Source organism: Monodon monoceros, unplaced genomic scaffold (genome assembly GCF_005190385.1).
Source record: "Monodon monoceros isolate NGI ecotype Baffin Bay Population unplaced genomic scaffold, NGI_Narwhal_1 Super_Scaffold_16, whole genome shotgun sequence".
Taxonomy (NCBI): domain Eukaryota; kingdom Metazoa; phylum Chordata; class Mammalia; order Artiodactyla; family Monodontidae; genus Monodon; species Monodon monoceros.
Genome location: NW_021703772.1, coordinates 1,440,217 through 1,460,180, shown reverse-complemented (window position 1 = coordinate 1,460,180; position 19,964 = coordinate 1,440,217). Strand labels below are relative to the sequence as shown.

At 48.2% G+C, this 19,964-nt stretch overlaps 1 protein-coding gene across 1 annotated transcript in view; it reads right to left on the bottom strand.

The window, feature by feature from the left end:
- The window catches only part of NDUFA10 (NADH:ubiquinone oxidoreductase subunit A10), a 49,080-nt gene that overhangs the window by 19,126 nt on the left and 9,990 nt on the right, over positions 1–19,964 (bottom strand). The window contains exons 7-9 of the mRNA XM_029225534.1: positions 16,551–16,605; positions 14,560–14,645; positions 5,751–5,859 (exon numbers count right to left, since the gene is read on the bottom strand). Coding sequence (XP_029081367.1) covers positions 5,751–5,859; positions 14,560–14,645; positions 16,551–16,605 — 250 coding nt within the window. The remainder of the gene's footprint in view (positions 1–5,750; positions 5,860–14,559; positions 14,646–16,550; positions 16,606–19,964) is intronic.

Below are 19,964 nucleotides of genomic sequence, written 5' to 3'. Positions count from 1 at the left end.
CAGAAATACAGGAGGCAGAAACCCACACAGAGTGACAGATTTCCAGACGCCTCTCACAGCAAACTGACAGAAGAAGGAAACAAAAATCAGTGAGCATAGAGACAATCTGAAGAATGTGATCAAGAGACTTCCTTTCAATGACGCTGCAAGAACCTTGCACACAACGGGCCAGAGTAGGCCTTCTTCTCAAGGACCGTGAAACATCACCAAAATGACCAATGCTCAGCCGAAAAGTCAGTCTCAGCCACGTTCCAAGAACAGAAATCATAAGACTGTTTCTGACTAGAGTGAAATTAAGCAAGAAATCAGTAACAAAAAGACAATTAGAAAGATTCCAACTGCTTTTAAATGATGCAATATAATTTGAATTCGCACACTGGTCAAAAAAGAAACCAGATTAAAATTAGAAAATATTTTGAATTGAAGTATAATGCAAACATAACATCAAGAATTATGAGATCAGGACTTCCTTGGTGGCGCAGTGGTTAAGAATCCGCCTGCCAACGCAGGGGACATGGGTTTGAGCAAGCCCCGGTCCGGGAAGATCCCACATGCCGTGGAGCAACTAAGCCCGTGCGCCACAACTACTGAGCCTGCACTCTGGGGCCTGCAAGCCACAACTACTGAGCCCACATGCCACAACTACTGAAGCCTGCGCGCCTAGAGCCTGTGCTCCACAACAAGAGAAGCCACCACCATCAGAAGCCCACGCACTGCAACGAAGAGTAGCCCCGCTCGACGCAACTAGAGAAAGCCCGCGTGCAGCAACGAAGACCCAATGCGGCCAAAAATAAATAAAAATTTTTTAAAAAAGAAAGAATTATGAGATCAAGTTAATTAAGACAAATTTGGAGGGCAATATGACCAGCTTTACACGCATATATTCAAAAGCAAGACAGGCTGAAAATCAATGATCCACCCACTCATACTAAGAAGATAGAAAAACAGCAAATGAAAAGGAAAAAATAAGGAGCAATAATCAGTGAATTCGAATGTACAACAAACAATACCAAGCAAGAAGCTAGTTCCCTAAATGACAAACTTCTTTCAAGAGTATAGAAGGAAGGGACACACCAGGACCAACAACAGGGATGGAGAAGGGGACAGCGGTCACCATCAGATGTGATCTAATTAAAAACATTAAAAAAGGACACTTTAAACAACTTAGTGAAAGAAATTAGAAAATTAGAAATGAGGGCGACTTCCTCAACAAACACAACTTTCAAACCTAAGAAGTAACAGAATATTGAACATTCCGCATCGATTAAACAAATTTATAATTTAAAATATTTCAACAAAGCTCCATCAGTCAATCCTAAACACTGAAAGAAGCAGTAATAACAATCTTAGGCAAACTCTTCCAGAGAATAAAACGTGAGGGTCCCCTCTCAGCTTAGTGTTTGATAGCAGCATGATCCTGATAATAAATCTGACAAGGATATTACAAGAAAGAAAAATTACCATCCAACATAAATGCAAAACTCCAAAACTAAATATGTGAATTAGGTTCAGCTACACGTGAAGAGTTTATAAAGCACACACAAGTGGGACTGATCCAGGAAACCAAGGTTGGCCTCACATTAGAAAATCAATCACTATAATTTTTATGACCATATTAACATAAAGAAGAGGAAAATCACCCGTGACAGACAAATGTGATAAAACTCAACACCCGTACTCGATAGAAGGTCCTCGGAAACTACTAATAAAATGGAACTTCCCCAACCTGATAAAGAGTATCTACACCTAACCCAGAGCAAACATGATATTTGGTGAATTATTGAAAACTTTCTCCACGAGATCAGAAACAAGAGAAGGACGACCACTGTTACAATTTCTATCCAACCATGAACTGGAGACACACCCAGTGTATTAAGGCAAGGAAGAAACACAGGTATAAAGATTAGAAAGAAACAAAACTGTCTTTATTTGCTGGCATGGATTTTCCTTTTTATATGGGACTTTCAAATGCCCATTTTCCACACAGATTTAATTTTTGAAACTTGTAGTGTTTCCCGTAATTGTCATGACGATGGCCTGGGCTGTTGGTTTGTTGGAATTTATTTGCTCTGAGAAGTGTCTCCTCCCAGCAGTGAGCAGGGCCACCTGGGGCCCTCACCCACTCCACGAGGGACAAAGTCGGTGCAACTGGGTCTCCTCCACGACACGTCAGGCCACTCCGTCCCCAGGAGCCCTGCTGGACCTCCTGAGCCCCTCATCTGCCCACCCATGCTCGACCACAGTGCACGCCCCCCTGCCTGGCTACCACGAGGGTCCTGCCCTCTCTGGGTACCATTCAACTTCTCTGGGGTCATTTGGCTCAATCCTCCTTGCTTACAGAGATAGAGATAAACACAACCTGTTTATAAAGAGACATACATTAACAGAAAAGACGAAATTCCTATGAACAGTCTCCCACTTGTAAAGATAACTGATGAAGTAATAAACACACAAAAGCATAAGCTCCCTGAAGACAGTGACTTGGGTCCCCTGCCGTCTCCCGCCCCTCTGAACCTCGTGCTCCCCTTCTCTCCTCACTGCAAAGCCATCTCAACCAGGACCACAGTCACACAACAGTCATACGCTGACAACTTCCAGACTCCAAACCCATTACGGGCAGACCTCGGAAGCAGGTTCAGGTCCCAACAACACAATAAAGCAAGTCACGTGAATTTCTGGCTTCCCAGCACATATAAAAGTTATGTTTATGCTATACTGTAGTCTATTAGGTGTGCAGTGGCATTATGTCTGAAAAAACCACTGTGCATGCCTTAAGGCAAACCTTCAATCGGTGAGAAACACAGTATCCACACAGTGCAATGAAAAGAGGGCGACCACCCACTCAGCACCTCCTCTGGGGAATAACGAGCATCTCGAACTTGCCATGGCCAATGAAAAACTCTTGATCTTTCCTGGAAACCTGTACCTCTGCGCCTTCCCAAAGTCTGCCGGTTCCAACTCCAGAGTTCTAGTTCCTGAGGCCAGAAACCTAGAAATCAGCTTCCTTTTCTCACTTCCCAATACAAAAGTTCAATAGCCTCTGTCGGGTCTATCCACGACCTGAGCACTGTCCAAAACGCCTACAAGGACCACCCTGGTCCCAGCTGACATACCTCCCAGTCCGTATGCCGCTACCAGCCTCCTAGCTAATCTCCCTGCTTCTGCCTGCGCCCCTACTCAATCCATCCTTTAATCAGAAACCAGAACGTTCCCACTACCAAGTGCATCACACAAATCCTTCTTCTTCCCCGTATCCTGCACAGGACAAGCCAGAGCCCTCATACCAGCCCAGCGGGCCTCCACCACCTCTTACTGCTTGTCCCAGCCCGCCCTCCCTCCCTCCCCCTCCACGCTCCAGCCACAGTGGCCTCCTGCCTGTGTCTCTGATGTCCCAGACACGCGGAGCTGCGCCACTGCCTCGGTTCTCCTCCCCGTGTGGCCACCTCCCCCAGCACACCCACCCCCTCCCCTCGCCCCTGCAGCCTCTGCTCACCCATCAGCTTCTGGGTGAGGCCTTCCTGGACCACAACCGGACTTCAAATCCAACTCCCCCAGCCCACAACAGCTGGCCCTGCCCTCCTCTGGGAATTTAATTTTCTCCACAGCTCTTGCCACCGTCACTTAACGAATTCCTTGCTTCACCTTCTGTTTATTTTGTTTCCTCCCACTCGGATGTAAGTGCCTGGGAGGTCGGGGATTCTTCTCCGGGCCACGCGCTGCTTTGTTCCCAGGGCCTAGGACAGGTCTGGCACCTAGTACACACTCAATAAATATTCAGCGGAATAAATAACTGAGCTAATGAACAAATGGAGCAAATGCATGAAAGAACAAGATGAAAGAGCCTGATGCCTGAAGAACCTGAAATGAGCAGAGGCGGCTACTCAGGTCATCCGAGGGCACCTTGCCCGTCAGGTCACAGCTGCATACCACGTGCACTGCCGCTTACATTAAAAAATGCAATGCCTTTTTTTATTACATAAATTCATTTTAAAAGGAAACTCTGTATCAGTAATATAAGTGAAAAGCCAGTACCACTCAACACAAACAGCAAGCATAAGAAAAACCACCGAAACAAAGCCACGTCCCTAAATCCCACTCACACGTGGGTGACTGCACAATCTCTGAACCCACTGCCCGTTGCTTCCTTGTTTAAAAGTGAGGTCACAGAACGTTACAGAGGCGTTAAAGACACATTATCAGTAAATCACTACTCTGGCGTCATCAGAAAAATCGACAGGTTAAAAGGGCAATGTACTTATATCTGTTTCAAAATTCTCTGTGCACCACCTCCAAGCCCCCAGGGCCCCGCATATGGACTAACGGACACCACCAGTGAGACCACGGGCGCTCGCAGGGCTGTGATGAGGGAGGGGACTCTGCAGGGGCCAGGGCACCCACCCTGCAGGACCGAATTCATCAGAGGTCACGGAAGGGCTGCAGGCATGGGACAGACTCTGCCGCTTTGGCATTTCAGCTCAGGCACTTCTGCACTGCAGAGGAAGGCTGCAGGGAGAGACCCGACGCGGAGGAGGCCAGACAGGGAGCTGCAGGACAAATTTAAGTAGGACGGTGGAGGCCGGCACAAGGTAGCAGCCCTGATGACAGGACACAGCCGCCTGTAAGATGGCCTCATCAAGGCTGGGTGGGTCATTACATGTAGGGTGGGGACAGCGACGGGGTGGGTCTCCCGGCCTCGGCAGGAGCGGCATCGAGGCACCAGCGGCCGAGAGGAGCCAGCTCAGCCTCTGGCCTGCCAGCTCCCCTCAAAAAGAGAAAGAGACACCACGTACGCACTCACATCCCCGCAAACATCAGGAAGAAAGAAACGTGCCAAAATACTAACTGTAGGTCCCTCCGAGTGACACCTTTACAGTTTTACGTACTTCCCCGAATGTGTACATTTAACACCACCACTTCCAAGGCCACCAAAAGAACTTACGTAAAAGAAAAGGCCAAGTATCTCAGGTAAGAAAGAGAGCAACGGGGTACCCCTGGACATTCGATCGGCGCAGGTGCAAGCAATGTGCTAAGCATCAAATCAGAGAATCACAGTCATGCAAAAATATCTAACCCAGATTTCAACTCACCTAAGTACTGACTGCTCAGCTTGAATTTCTGACCTAAGTACAATCATTTCACACCTTTGCCTATAACCAAACACAACCACCACTGACGCGGAAACGGGTCACGTTCTCACTACCCCACTGACGCCATGATTCTCAGAGGAGGTGCTCACTGACCGGCCAGGTTCCAAGGCAGAACTTACAATGTTCTCTAAGTTCACCATTCACCATGCTGAAAACAGGTAATTCACTAAAAAGCTACGGAAATTAGAAAGACGACCAATAAACACTCGGCCCCGCCCAGCTCCTGCCCTCCCGAGGGCTCCCGTCCAACCGAGCGCCTTCTGCAGAAACACACACCTTCCCTCCTTCTGGAGGATGTACCGTGAAGAGGAAGGCGACGCCAGAGTGAAATCTGACATGAAAGGACGTAGAGGAAAGCTGAGGAAGAGAGAAGGTTCTGACGTCAAGACAACACGCTGACCCAGAAGGCTGCCCGCGGCACACACGGTCCAGAGGGGCAGCGCCCTGCACGCGGCCCTGCCGCGTCAATACACTGATGACGGGGGAAAGGAGAATTACTGCAGTGAAAACGGAGCTCTCTCACTAAAACAAACAAACAGAAAGCATTCTTCAGAGAAGTGACTTTGTGCCAGTTGTCTGAGACCCGGCACTCGAGGGCCTCACCTCCATGAACTCGTGGAAGACCCGGTCACTCTGGTGAGAGCCGATGGTGACCTCTGGGAGATAGACAGGAATGGTTGTGTAATTCAGCACCTCCAACTTGTTCTGAACCCTAGAAGATAAGGCAGATATAGTCACACTAAATATCAAAGTAAATATAATAAAATAAGCTATCAGGCTGATTTTTTAAACATCCATGTTAAAAAATTCATCCATGCGTTCCCAAGCAGTCATCTCAGAAGCCAAACTTTCCCCCAAAGACCATCTGGGCTGTGGGAGCTGCTCTTCTGAAACCACTTCCACAGCCAGAGACAGGGTCTTTCAAGAGTCTCATGGCCACAGGTGACTCCCTTTGGGGACAGACACAGTTTTGAAAAATAAAAAAGGAGCCGCAGTGTGTTTTAAACATAGGACTACCAAGAATACAGAGCTAAACACAAACACCACATGTCACAGTGCCACGCACGTGGTCTGCTCTCATGAACGATGTGCACATTTAGTGACTCTTGAGGGAAAGAGAGACGAGCAACTCCCCTGCATCTCCCCCCGCCCCGCGCCACCGCCCCGCGCGATGCCCACGCCGCCTGGGGGACCGATTCCAGGGGCGGAGGCTGACGAGGCCTTCATGGAACCGCAGGGCGGGGCTGGGGAGAACTGCCCCGCAGGACGGCCTGCTGCGCCCCTGCTTATAAACGTCTCCTCCCCTGCTTTTCTCGGCACCGAGAAACACACATGAGAGGACACACTCCTTGCCTGACCGTTTTCTTTTGAATGCTAAAATATTTATACTTTGTTATAACTTGCTTATTTTAAATTAAATTTAGTCTGAATATAACCACTATACTTGAAGATAAAAAGCATTTTGAGTGCTTTTAGGAAAAAATGTTAAAATAAAGTTTCCTTTCTTAAGGGCTCAAAACAAAGAAAATGATTCTTTTAAATGGCCCCTTTCCCATTAATGACTTAGTTTCTGTCTGTAATGGCCCAAACGGAAGCTCTTTTCAATGGATCTGGCTCTCAGGCGCTTTGTGAGGACAAGCCCAGGCCTGCCCCCTGCACCCTGGGCAGACCCAGCCGCAGTCAGCACCGCCTGGTCCCAGCCCAGCCCAGGTGACGCTCGGCCCCTCTCCCATAGAGGACCACGGAGCACTGAGAACCTGTGACAGGCTGAATGTGACTGAACAGGAGGCACAGGCACATCCCAGGGTCACCGTAAACACTGTGTCTGTGCCACTCGTATGACAACTAGTAACCCAATAACCTAACATCACTCCAAGCAAACCCTGCTGCGACATCTTGCATATGGCTATAACGTACACGCTCAAACATGAGAAGTTTTTCTCAGTTTTAACCGTAAGTTGGTTATAGAATACCTTTCGTCAGCAGGTATCAATAAAGTACATATTTATTTTTAACACAAATAGAATTATCCTATACTTATTACAGCAAGGATAATTTTTAAAGTGATCTCACCATAAACAACTTCAACTAAAAATGAAGTTTATATTTTTAAATGTTAATAAATATCAAAGTGGGGTATGATTTGATTTTCTCTGTGGTTTGAAAAACCTAACACAACCCTGAAGAACTGGAAAGAACAGACGGGCCTAGGGGCTTGTGTGGAATACACAGAGCAACGGCGCCATCTATGCTTAAGTTGGCAGAATTACAGTTTACACACAACCCCCCTTTCAAAATGGGTGTATCTTTGAACAAATATCTTCAAACTGCCTTTGGAGATTAAAAAAATAATCTACAGTGACTGTTCTCCCACTTACTCAAACTTGGATAAACTGCTCCTTCACTTTCTGACTACCAGCTTAAACGATGACCAAGAAGAGCCCGTGTGTCCTGTCTCCAGTAAACCCCAAATCTCAGCCTCCAAAAACTACAGACACATTCCAGATTGAAGATAAGCGAGGAACGAAGACAACAGGAAGCCTTTTATGATTCAGGAGCAAAAAGCGGTGAAAGGAAACATTCTGTTCACAGAGCACTTAGTTTAATTAAGGAGATTCAAAACCTGAGCACACGTTCTTCACATCACAGGCCAAAGTGCCCCCCCCACCCCCCGTAAGAAGACAGAGCATCCTACAGTGTGGTTCACAAAACGAGGTGCTCTGCCACATAATTCCAAAACAGAAGAGTGAGGCCAAGAAGAGAAAGAAAACAAAAATAGTAAACTATGACTTATGACTCAAAGTGTTTCCCAATTAACAGAATGCTTATACTTTCTCCTAAAACATGTCCAAAGCATATTCTTTAGTTTCTCCTGAATTGCAAAGTTCTGCTTGAAACCCTATACTTCTGATACCAAACTCATACCCTGCAGTTTTTGTAGCACTGGAATTTCCTGTTAGAAATCCATCCTCCAGGAGTCTTAGAAACACAAGTCGCAGTGATGAAACAGCAAGGGCGAGAGGGGAGCCCAGGCTCTGGAGGGCGGGAGGAAGGAGGGCGCAGTGGAGGCCTCACTGGTAACCAGTCTCCAGCACAAGGATGAAACCACCAGGGCGGCGCCGGTCAGTTATGGATTACAGATAAGAACACAAAATGCTATCAAGGTTGGGAAATGAGCACTCACACGCACATAATTACACACCACACACGTTCGGAGATGGTACAAAAATGTCCTAAACCAATAATTTGGTCAGGTTCTAGACAAAATGAGTATAACTGGTAAATGGCAGGTTTACCATAATTATCTTAGAAAACGGTCATAATTTTCACTTGAGTCTCCCAAATTACGAAATGGTACTTAAATGAAAGTAAACACAATTACCATTGTAAACCATTATGCAATAACACTGGGAGGCAGAGGAGCAAAAAACTGCGAGATGGAAGAACAATACCATTTATTTCAAAAATAATTAAAACAATGGAACGCTGTAATTTGTAAACTGTGAGGGAATGACAGGCTCCCTCTCCATGCTCTGATATCAACATAACCGAATAACTAATAAGATTATGATCTTAAGACATGAACTTTGGACATGGTCTAGCATCTAACTGATACACATTCCAGAGTACCTTTAGGAATTACACTGTGCTTGCCACCCGTGGAAGGAGTGGAAAAGGCATCCCACATCCCACTGGGCTGCCGAGCCCAGTCTCAGCAAGATGTCAGGGCGCCAGGACAGTCACCTTTTTGTATGTTTTTCACGTACTCTGCCCTGCAGTAGCTAATACTAACAAGAATCACATATAAATCCACATAAAACGACAGCCGGAAAAGTTAAGAGAAGGGTTCAAGTAGAAAAGAAGGTGAACAGAGCGAGGCTTAGGAGAATGCTCAGATCTTCGGGTAATTACTGGGCAGGGGGAGGTAATGGATTCAGGAGGCTGCCTGTATCCTGATGGAAGAGGTAGAACCAGATGACTAAGACTCTGAATTAATTCTAGGAAATGAAACTTGGATTTATGCCTAAACCAAGATATGCCACTGAAGGATTCTGAGTAAAGAAAGAACAGGGTCACTGTGACATTTTATGAAAATTAACCTGGCGGGCGTACGCACAGGGGATGGGTGGGATGAAGAAATAACTAACCAAGAAGCGGAGATCAAACCCCAAAGAAGAGTCACCACCCTGAGGGCGGGACCCAGGGGAAGGTGAGGGGTCAGTAGGGAAAAGGAGGGTTCAAGCAGATGACCCCAGGGGAGGAAGCAACGATCCCACCCGGCCTCCAGGCTGAGATAGGAGGGAGGGCACAACGGAGACCGCAGGAGGGCGCGGCGAGCTGAGGGCTGCGTGGCCCACCACGGCTCCAGGACCTCAGCGGGGCAGTGCTCTTGGAGGCCCAGTCCCCCACCTGCAAGAGGACGGGAGCCTCCACCAGGCGGAGTGCTGTGGACTCAGGAAACGTTTCTCAGACACCTCCCAGACACGGTGTCGGCGCTGACTGTGTGCCTGGGATCAAGCTGACGCCTCGAGCTCTCAGCAGAGGGAGAACACCACGCAGCAGCTCAGGCAGACCTCACCTCACGCGCTCTGCTCTACTGCACTGTGCAGGTGCTGCGTCTCTTACAAGTTACAAGTTGGAGGTTCGTGACAACCCTGCGCTGTCAGATGGTGGTTACGATTTGTTAGCAATGAAGTATTTTTTAATTAAGGTATGTACGTTTTTCTAGACATAATGCTACTGCACACCTAACAGACTACGGTTTGGTGTAAACATAACTTTTATATGCGCTGGAAAACCAAACAGTTCATGTGACTTGCTTTACTGTGAGACTTGCTTTACTGTGGTGATCTGGAACCAACCTGCATTCTCTCTCAAGTCTGCCTGTAAAGATTATTTTTTTTAAACAAGGTTCAGAACGAAATAGTACATAATATCATTTAGGTAAATTTACAAACACATATACATATGTAAGTATCTGACAAAAAACAAAGTCAACCACTAAGCTTTAAAAAACAAAGAGGGACTCCAGGTTCAGCTCCAACAAGGAAATAGCCTGGAAACCACCTCTCTAGTCCTTTACAACAAAGGAAGCTGAGAAAAATGAAAATCAATTGCTTGTCCTGGAATAACAGTAGCAACAACATATGGGTGATTAGAGCACACAGAGTGGAATGAATGACAGCAACGCCATAAGGGATGGAGGGAGGAATCTGCCCCAGCCGTGAAGTGGTATCGCCACCTGAAAGCAGGCAGACGTGAACTGGAAACTACAACAACGATAACAAATTTTTACAGAGTACAACAGAAGTGCTAAGAGGAAAGATAAAATGGAATCATACAGAATGCCCAATTAAAACCAGAAAAGGTAGAAAAAAGGGGCAGGGGAAGGAAACAAAGAACAAATAGAAAATGATGACAAACGTGGTAGAAATTAATCCAAATATATCAAGAGCCGCTTTAAATGTGAACTACCCAAATATACTAATTAAAGCTGGAGACTGACAGAGTAGATTAAAAACATAAGACCAGCTATATGCCGTCTATAAGAGACCCACCTGAAATCAATCCAAAGACTCAGGCTAAAAGTAAAGGGATGGAAAAAGATACACCACTGCTAGATTAAGTGAAAGCTGGAACAGATGCATTAATTTTAGACAAAGCAGACTTCAGAACAAGAAAGGATCAGGAATCCTTTACACAGGGGCACTGTGTAAGAGTAAAGAGCTCCGTCGTCCAAGAAGAGACTTAACATCCTAAACACGCACGCAACTTACAGAGCGCCAAAATAAACGAGGCAAAAACGAATAAAACTCAAAGGAGAAAGAGACAAATCTGCCACTGCAGTTAAAGATTTCAACACTCTCCTTCAGGATCGGGCAGATCCAGCAAACAGAAAAGCAGTAAGGACATGGATGACCTGAACATCACCACCAATCAGCTCAGTCTCACTGACATTTGTAGAACACGCCGTTTGACGACAGCAGAATACACACTCTTCTCACGCTCAGCCAGACATTATTCAAGACAGAAAACACTGCTGACCATAAGAAACGTCTTACCAAGGGTAAAAGGGCAGAAATCATACAAAGTATGTTCTAAGACCACAGTGGAATTAAACTACAGGGAAATTTATAGCATCGAGCGCATACATTAGAAAAGAAGAAAGATCCAATCATCTAAGCTTCTACCTTAGGAAACTAGAGAAAGAAGAGCAATTGAAGCCCAAAGGAAACAGGTTAAAAAAAATAGCAATAAAAATTGGAGTAGATGTCAATGAAACTGAAAATAAGAAAACAACAGAGAAAATCAATAAAACAAAGAGCTGGTGCTTTAAAAAGATCAATAAACATGAAGAAAAAATTCACAAAGGACAAATAAATAGCCAATAAAAATACACCTGTTTGAAGTTCAGTGTTTATGAAATGCAAAAATAAAGCAAATGCTTTTCTTTGATATCAAAATCACAAGTTTTTGTTTGCTTCTTATTTTAACTATTCTGTCTTAATAAGGGCTTTCAGAAGACCGGTTCAAGTGTGCAAGCTGGTACACATCTTCTGGAGAACAATTTCACAACACACCAATAGTTGCATAATGTGTTCATATAATCTGACCCGGTAACTCCACTTTTATACCTTAAGAAAGTAACCTGAAATGGAACAAAAATAAATACACTATGCTCATTAACGTTATTACGATTATGAAGAAATGGAAATAACCCAAAAGACTGATATTAAAGAAGCGGTAAATGGATTATGCCTGTATCTCAGAGGTCAACAACGTTTTCTGTAAAGGGCCAGGTAGTAAATATTTCAGCCTGAGAGAGCTACGTACGGCTTCATATATGTACTTTTTCCTTCAGTCTTTTAAAAATGTAAGGACCATTCTTAGCAGCTGAGGCCTGGGTGGGCCCACAGACCATGGTTTGCCAACCCCTGACTGGCATCAGTCAATGGATTTATGCAGTGTGAGCAGCCATTAAAAAATCGAGTTTTAAACGTTTAACAAGATAGGGACATGCTCATATTAGAAGTTACAATACAAAGACATAATGCAAGGTTATTTTTATTTAGAAATATATGAACACACCGACACTTTACAAAAGACTGGAAGAGCCTGCATTAAACTCTGACGCTGGCTCCTGTGCTGGCAGAACTGCAGGTGATCTGGCTCCGTCCTGGACTTCCGTTTCCTGACTTTCTTCCACGTGTGGCTGTGACTCTGACCTCTGACCCTCCCGAGCCCAGTCTTTCTTCAGTGCCCCTCCCCAGGTTAGACGCTTCATCACCACACTCGCTCAGCTCCCCCGCTCGCCCACGCCCACCGGCAAAGCCCGACCCTGTCCGCATGCAGAGCTCTGCCTCACCCCCACGGGACCTCCACGACCGTGCACCCCCGTCCGCGGCAGCCGCCCACAGCTCCTTCCCGGCCGGTCCTCCCCACGGGCCTGGGCGGCGTTCTGGACCTTCTCCTCCCTCCTCAAACCGCAACACGGCCCCTCCCGCCCTCAAGGCCTCTCAGGGCTGATGACCCGTCTCTCATTTCACTATGAAGACAGAAGCCAGCTGAAGAGAAGCTCCAGGCGCGCCTGGCACAGACCCACTTCCCTAAGCCCCGCCCTGTCCCCGCCTGCCCAGCGCCAGCGTGGGAAGCAGGAACTGCCCATCAGTGCACCAGCCCACACCCTCCTCCAGGGCCTCTCCTGTCCTCTCGGCATCCATACCTCCAGCCCAGCCACAGGACCTCTCTCATTGGTACAAAACATGGGATTTCTTCCACCTTAAAACACACAACAGGGCTTCCCTGGTGGCGCAGTGGCTGACAGTCCGCCTGCAGGGGACACGGGTTCGTGCCCCGGTCCGGGAAGATCCCACATGCTGCAGGGCAGCTGGGCCCGTGAGCCATGGCCGCTGAGCCTGCGTGTCCGAGGCCTGTGCTCCATGACGGGAGAGGCCACAGCAGTGAGATGCCCGCGTACCGCAAAACAAAACAAAACAAAACAAAAAACACACAACAAAAACCCTGAAAAATGAATAAAATTTTAAGTCTTAGTTTTAACAATTAAATCAACAGGTTCAAAAGGAAAACTTGTTCACTTTCAAGCACAGGATGTGGAAAACTAACGGCAGGTCCGTTTTCCATACACGCTCATATTAGGGTGCGTCCAAGTGGAAAGAAACAAGTGCGTTCGCTATTCAGAGAAACTGACCTAGCAAAGTGCTCTGCACCGCGAAAGGCCAGCAGACCAGCTCCGCGGCGCTCACCCGATGGGCTGACGGCAGAGCGGTCACCCAGGCAGAAGGCCACGTGAGGGTCACACAGACGTGTGTTTCCCGACACTGACCGAGCCCCGCCACCGCCTGAGCCCGGGTGCCAGCAGCGCAGGCCGATGCGAGCCTCCGCCAGGCCCCCGCCCCGGGGCACAACGGGGGTCGGCTCCCCGGATCCCTGCAGCACAGGGGCAGTCACCTACACTCACAGGAAAGTGACGTTTCCTGGGTCGGAGCTGTCTTCTCTGCCTGGAACACTTCTGCAGAAGCATAGCCCGTACGCCTACAGAACTTGCCCATTGCTGCGAGCACAGCAGGCCTGCACCGCCGTCTCCCTGGGCTGGAGTACCAAGCCCCATGCCCCAGGGACAGCGTGACCACGGTGAGCACCTGCCTCCTCGCTGGGAGGCTGGGACCCAAGGAGGTACTAAAGCAGAGGGCGCTGTGTGACCAGCACCCAGCACAAGTTCTGCGCACTGACTGTCTGATGGGCTTTCTGGGCAAAATACTGCCCACGTGTCACTGCATCTCTCATGAACAAAGTAGCCCACTCAGCATGTCCCCTTCTGCCGTGGCCTCCCCCACCTCCATGTTCACCATGGCCTCCCTGCCCCTCCTCTCCCGGCTCCAGCCCCAGCGGCTCCTGTCTCAGGACCTCTCCACCCGCCGGCATCCCTGCCCCACGCTCACCCCAGACACTGCGGGGCCCAGTCCTCGCACACTCGGGTCTCCTCAGAAGAGAGGCCTTCAAGCCTTCCCCAGAGCGCCCTCTGTCACTCACCCCAGCCACTGGCTGCCCCATTACTCAGGGTTACCTTTCTCCCCGGCCTTTAGCACCCGTATGGCTCTACTGATTCAGTGACAGCAGGACTTTTATTTGACACTATATTCCCTAAATCTGGAACACTGCCTGGCACAGGGCGCAAGAAAAACACTTGGTGAGTTAACAATGGCTGTCTATCAATTCACCGCCAGGTCAAGAAAGCAAGAGCCTGTGTGGAAGGGAACAGGAAGTACGCCTCAGTATCCAGCAACCTGCAACACAGTTACTCCAAAATTCTTAAGTTCCCACAGCAGGCAACGCGCCACACTGGAAGCCAGCCCTGCCCCACCCCGGCAGCGCCCGGCTCCGGCAGACTCACCGCATCCTCAGACTGTGGAAAGTGCGGTCGTCCTGGTCCAGCCACGGGCCTTCCTCGCACTTCAGATACTCAACGTCCTCGACCACCTGGACAGAGGAACTTAATGAGACAACATTCAGTGCACGACAAGCCACAAATACCTGGCCGGGAGAATCGCACTGTGAAAGTCAAAATGAAAGGAAGGTGGGCAGACAGCCTTCTGTGAAGTGGGGGCCGAGTGACGACGCCCAGTGTGGGCACCTGGCCCAGCTGACACCGGGGTGCTGTGGAAACTCCCTGGCAGGCTGGGAGAAAAGGAGCAGGTGCAGGAAGAATCAAGACGAGGGAGGAAAATCAGCATTCCTCAGACTCCTCATTTCCTCCCATGTAACCTTCTTCCAGAAGGCAAGATTCAGCCACTCGAAACAACAGGACCAGAAAATAAATACATTTCCTAGAGAGCGCCAATAATCCAAGTTCCTCAGCCCCAAAGCCTGCGGTCCGTACAGCCTGACCTCTCAGTGGGGCGGCCTTTCCAGACGCATTCTCCCCCAAAACACACCGAACCTGGGGACCTCTCTTTAGCTTTCAAGAATTGGAGCACATTCAGTTACGAACACAAATAATAACCCAGTCTCAGAGAAAATGTATTACTCTTCTGCTCAGGCACATGCCATGGAAACAGTCTGTCAAAGGAACAAAAATTACCCAAAGACAAACAAAAATCAACATCACAGAAAAAGAAGGCTGGAAGGAAATGAAATGCAACTTAACGGGTCCAAGTAGAAAGAGCCAAGCCGAAAAGAACTGCCAGGGCTGGGCCCAGAGCCGGACTTGACTGCGGGTCTCCCGTCCTGGAGGAGAGAGGCCTATTCCCTCCAACTCTCTCCTCCCCTCTCCCCAAGCCAGGAGGCAGCTGAGAGCTGTGCTATCATTAAAGCAGCCAACTGCTTTGCAAAGCTTTCTGTCTGCTGTCACCACCTACACCCCAACCCCAGATCATAAAACCTGTATTTTCTTCTAGATTTTTTACACCTTTTGTTGTGTGTTTTTAGTAATTTATGCTTAATATACAACACAAAATACGGGCCTCTTTTCTTTAATGTAACAGATGGTCATTTGCCTCAATACCATTTAAGAAATAATCTATTTTCCTCTATTTTGTTTTTTATCAACCTTTAAGGCACTGCCTTTTCCAAGCTAAAGTTACGAACACACATGAGCGCACATATGCACCTGTTTCTGCACTCTGTCCTGTTCCATTAAGGCATTTATTCATCCTTGCATTAATGCCACAGTGCCTTAATTAACGTAAGTTTGTAATATGTTTGCATACTTGGGCAGGAAAATGTTACTCTTTCTCAGAATGTTTGGTTATTGCTCACTAAGTTCTGAAAATTGCAGAGGGTGACCTGATGTCACAAATGCGCGTGCGGATCTGGGGCGAGCTGGTATCTTTACACAGTTGGCTGCTGAACGACATGCTCCACGCGGTCAAAGCCCCGAGTACAACTTGGAGGCGGCCCTCCCTGTGCGTGGACAGTGGTCCCTGCACATCTGCGGTGCCGTGTAGCACCAGGATGTTTATTACTGGAAACTGAAGACCATGCAGTGCTATAGGATTTACTACTGAAAAAATACACGTATGAGCAGACACGCACGGTTCAAACCCATGTAGTTCAAGGGTCAACAGTCTTAATAAGTCTTTCCCGTTAACTAATCCAACTTTCAGTTTTACCATCTGTTTAACAAAAATGTTGGTGCAGATAACCTAAGGTTCTTTGCATCTTCACCATTCCATAATTTTAAGATTCTAGAAGCTGAATAATTTAAAAGAAAATCAAAATCTCATGTACAGGGGAATGTGATGGGTTGGCTCAGTACTTGTTTTAGATTATAAAACACAGACGCCTCTAAGACCAGTAGGAGCTGAATTCATTACCTGATTTGTAAAAACCTTATACATGAATTAAATGTGAGAATAATTATAAATTTTTCAGCCATTTTCTTACCTTTTCTGCATCTTGAGCTTCCCTTGCACTGTACTGTAAAACCTCACATTTTTCACTGTTAGAGAAAACAAGATGACATTCATGTAAATTTTCCACGTGGACGTTACCGTACAAATGAATACATGACATCAAGGCTCCCACTCTAAATATCGACACTCTACATTCTCTGAACTGGCTCACGGGGCAGGACCAGCTAAGGAGGGCAAGTCAGAAGCAGGGACATGCTCGAGGCTGGACGGTGACAGCTACAGGTCTGTTTCCTGACTTCCCCTCTGACTGGACCGCCCCCCGCTGCATGGGCGTGAGGCCAGCGTCTACAGGGAGCAGGGACACGAGTCATCTCTGCTGCCACGCAAACCATCTCCAGCTGCAGCACTCGCTACAGGAAGGTACAGGGGAGCCCGGGGCCTGAGAGGGACGGACGCACAGAGAGCAGCTAAGTGGTGTTTGGAGGGTGGGTGTCGCGGAGCCAGGGGGGGATGGCAGGGGCACGTTACTTGAGCTGCTGGAATTTCGGAGACAAATGAAACCCTCAAAATAACCTGTTTCAACCAAACTATGCAACAGGACAGCAGCAACTCGGTTCCCTTAGTCCAGGTCCTTAGTCTGGACACTGAAAAGTCACGCTGGGTCCCAAAAAGGGGGACAGTGGAGTGAGCTTCCTGCACATCTACCCATTTCCTCACCACATCTACTGCTGTGCGGAGACCTGGCTGCCCAGCCAGGCGAAGACTGAAACTCGCCTCCTAGTCAGTGTGCCCTTGCCTCCGCCACCACCTCCAGACCAACCCGAGGAACGCTTCAGAGAGGCCCACTGGAGAGCCTGTCTCTGCAGAAGTGTTTGACTCCGCCGCCCCCATCCCGCTTCCAGGAGGGTACAGCAGAAAGGCAAGGCTGGACCACCACTCCCATGAACACCGCTCCGCATCTTCTTATTCAGGCGTCTTTACACCAGAGTGCCCCCTACTGACGGGAGCTACATCTACACCAGGGTCAATACTCTAAGAACACACGGCCCCCCATGCATATGCCCACATACAGCTCCTCCAATACAAACTACTGGAAGCAGGGCTCCACCCAACCTTCCTGCAAAGCGGTTCCAGGCGGGAAGCCCGGCCCCTGTGCAGTGTCGGGCAGCAGCGCACAGGACGGCCTGTAACACCATCATAAACAGAGAGGAGTGAATAACAGAGTCCAGGTGAATAAATGCATCATCTTAAAATAAACATATTCTGTAGTCACAGTGCTGCGCTACATGTGTCGCGTGAAGAGCAAACAAACATCAACAAAAAAACCTCTTTTTTATTTCATCTGGTTTGCTCACTGCTTATCAAAGTAGAAGCCAGCGTTCGGGCCTGAGGTGCCCGACTGGTGGTGAGTCTGCAAGGAGAGAGACGGAAACAAAAGGACAGGAGCGCAGCCTCTCGGAGTGGAAGCCCGACTCCATGCCCCAACAGGTTCACCTCCACAGGCAGAGCCAGACCCTTGGCTGCACTTTCCCCTTTCAGGTGGCTGAGGCTGGGGACAAAGAGAGAAAGAAACCAACCTGGGAATCTGGGAAGTCCACGCATCAGAAACAGGTCCGTTTCACAACGCACAGTAGGTCTAACACTCCTGAGCGACTCTGAACTGAGCCCATGGCACTTAAAAACATCCAGACCCAGCCCAACCTGCGAGGACGCCGGAGAAGCCTCTCCCTCCAAGTGCGACCTGACTCTAGGAGAGCGAGCGGCCCTGGCACGAGGGACCAGCAGAGGCCGCAAAGGCCCCGCTGTACATGGCCGGCGCACCGCACATCCTCAGGGGCACCTCCCGACAAGGGCCCCGCACACCACAACGCAGGAAGCTCACCCCGCCCGCAAGGTTCCTCAGAATGAGGTGCAGAGAAAGCTGCTGTTTCAAGCCCGGGAATCAGCTGAAAGGCACAACACCTGCGCCGTTACGGTGAAACCACCAAGCTCCCAGACGGACCCCGCGGGGTGACCCAGCATGCGGCACCACCGTCCAGCAGAGACCAAGAGCCAGTAAAAACCCATCCTTAGGAACTACCAGTCCACCACCAGCGAGCCACGGCTTCCAAATCGTGCAGCGACCCACAAGGCCCGCGCCCGACCACCGAGGCAGGGATGTGAAAACAGAACTGAACATCTGACCGTCTGCCCTGACCGGTGAGGATGTGAAAAACCGTCCACTCCACGCTGGGATTCACCAGTCACCAGAGGGCAACGCGCTGGGCTGGGTTCACCAGCGGAGGAGGAGGCTGTCTGGTCTCCAGCACAACGGAAAGTGGCCCCTCGGGAGCGCTGAACCTTGGAGAGGCCACGAGCTGACTCCCAACGCAGCTCAAGGACGGAGCGCCAAATGGAGCAACGGATACTTAGAATCACTGCTAAACACTTCATGATCAGGAAGCCCTGAGGGTAAGTTCTGGAAAATAACTGCCAGGTACAGGAAAAATCCCACCCCATCTGCAAGTTCAATCTAGGCTTTACTTTCCTGATGTTACAGCTGAACGTCCTATTTGAGAACTTGCTGGGCAGCCTTGTCTCGGTGGTGATTTTGTAGCCAGAAGATCTCCAAGAGGAATCTTTGGAACTGAAATCCTAGGGTCAACCATCTCTGTTTATTCTCATAGCTCTATATATTCCCCTGGACAAGATTTACAAAACTGACTTTTTTCCTGCACTTCTGGCCTTGAAAATAGAGCAGTACGACCTACAGTCCGCCCTGTTGCTTCTACTGCCTATGAGAGAAAAGCTTATCACAAGCAAGCAGAGATACTATAAGCCTCAATGCTCACAGCTAAAAAAATTACATTCCAATTTAAAATCAAACTTTTCTTCCAAAACTGCTAGACATTACTTTGTTTTTATTCACAATTTTACAGTTACTTTGAAATTTTAAACAACAAGAGCATAATACTTTAAGGTATCAAGAGAGGCTTACGTTTTCTAAAAGTCTGAGAAATACTACTAGAGACCTTCAGTAACAGCATTATTCAAACATCCTAATTTTACTTGGACTTGAGTGACAGTAGGAGATGACCCCTTCCACATGACACACACGCAGACCACAGAATGACCATCTAGAGAGAGTGGATGAAACCACGAATCCCTCGGTGCTTTCAATAAAGAAAGAGGGAGGGAGAGAAGAAACCCAATGGAAAAAGGTCTGGTGGTGTTTTCATTTAACCCAGACCCCACTTAAGAACATCCTTCAAAAGTATGTACAGGCGTTGCTGACCTTTCACAAATTTTGTGTGGACTCAGCACCTTCAGGCAAGCCTTCCAGGTAACAAACATGACCATTCAGTTGCCACCTAGAGTGAACACATGAGTTCTCGAACCCTAAAACCTGTCACAGAATACAGCTTCAGCTCACTTCTAGCATCAAAATATTCTAAAAACACAACAA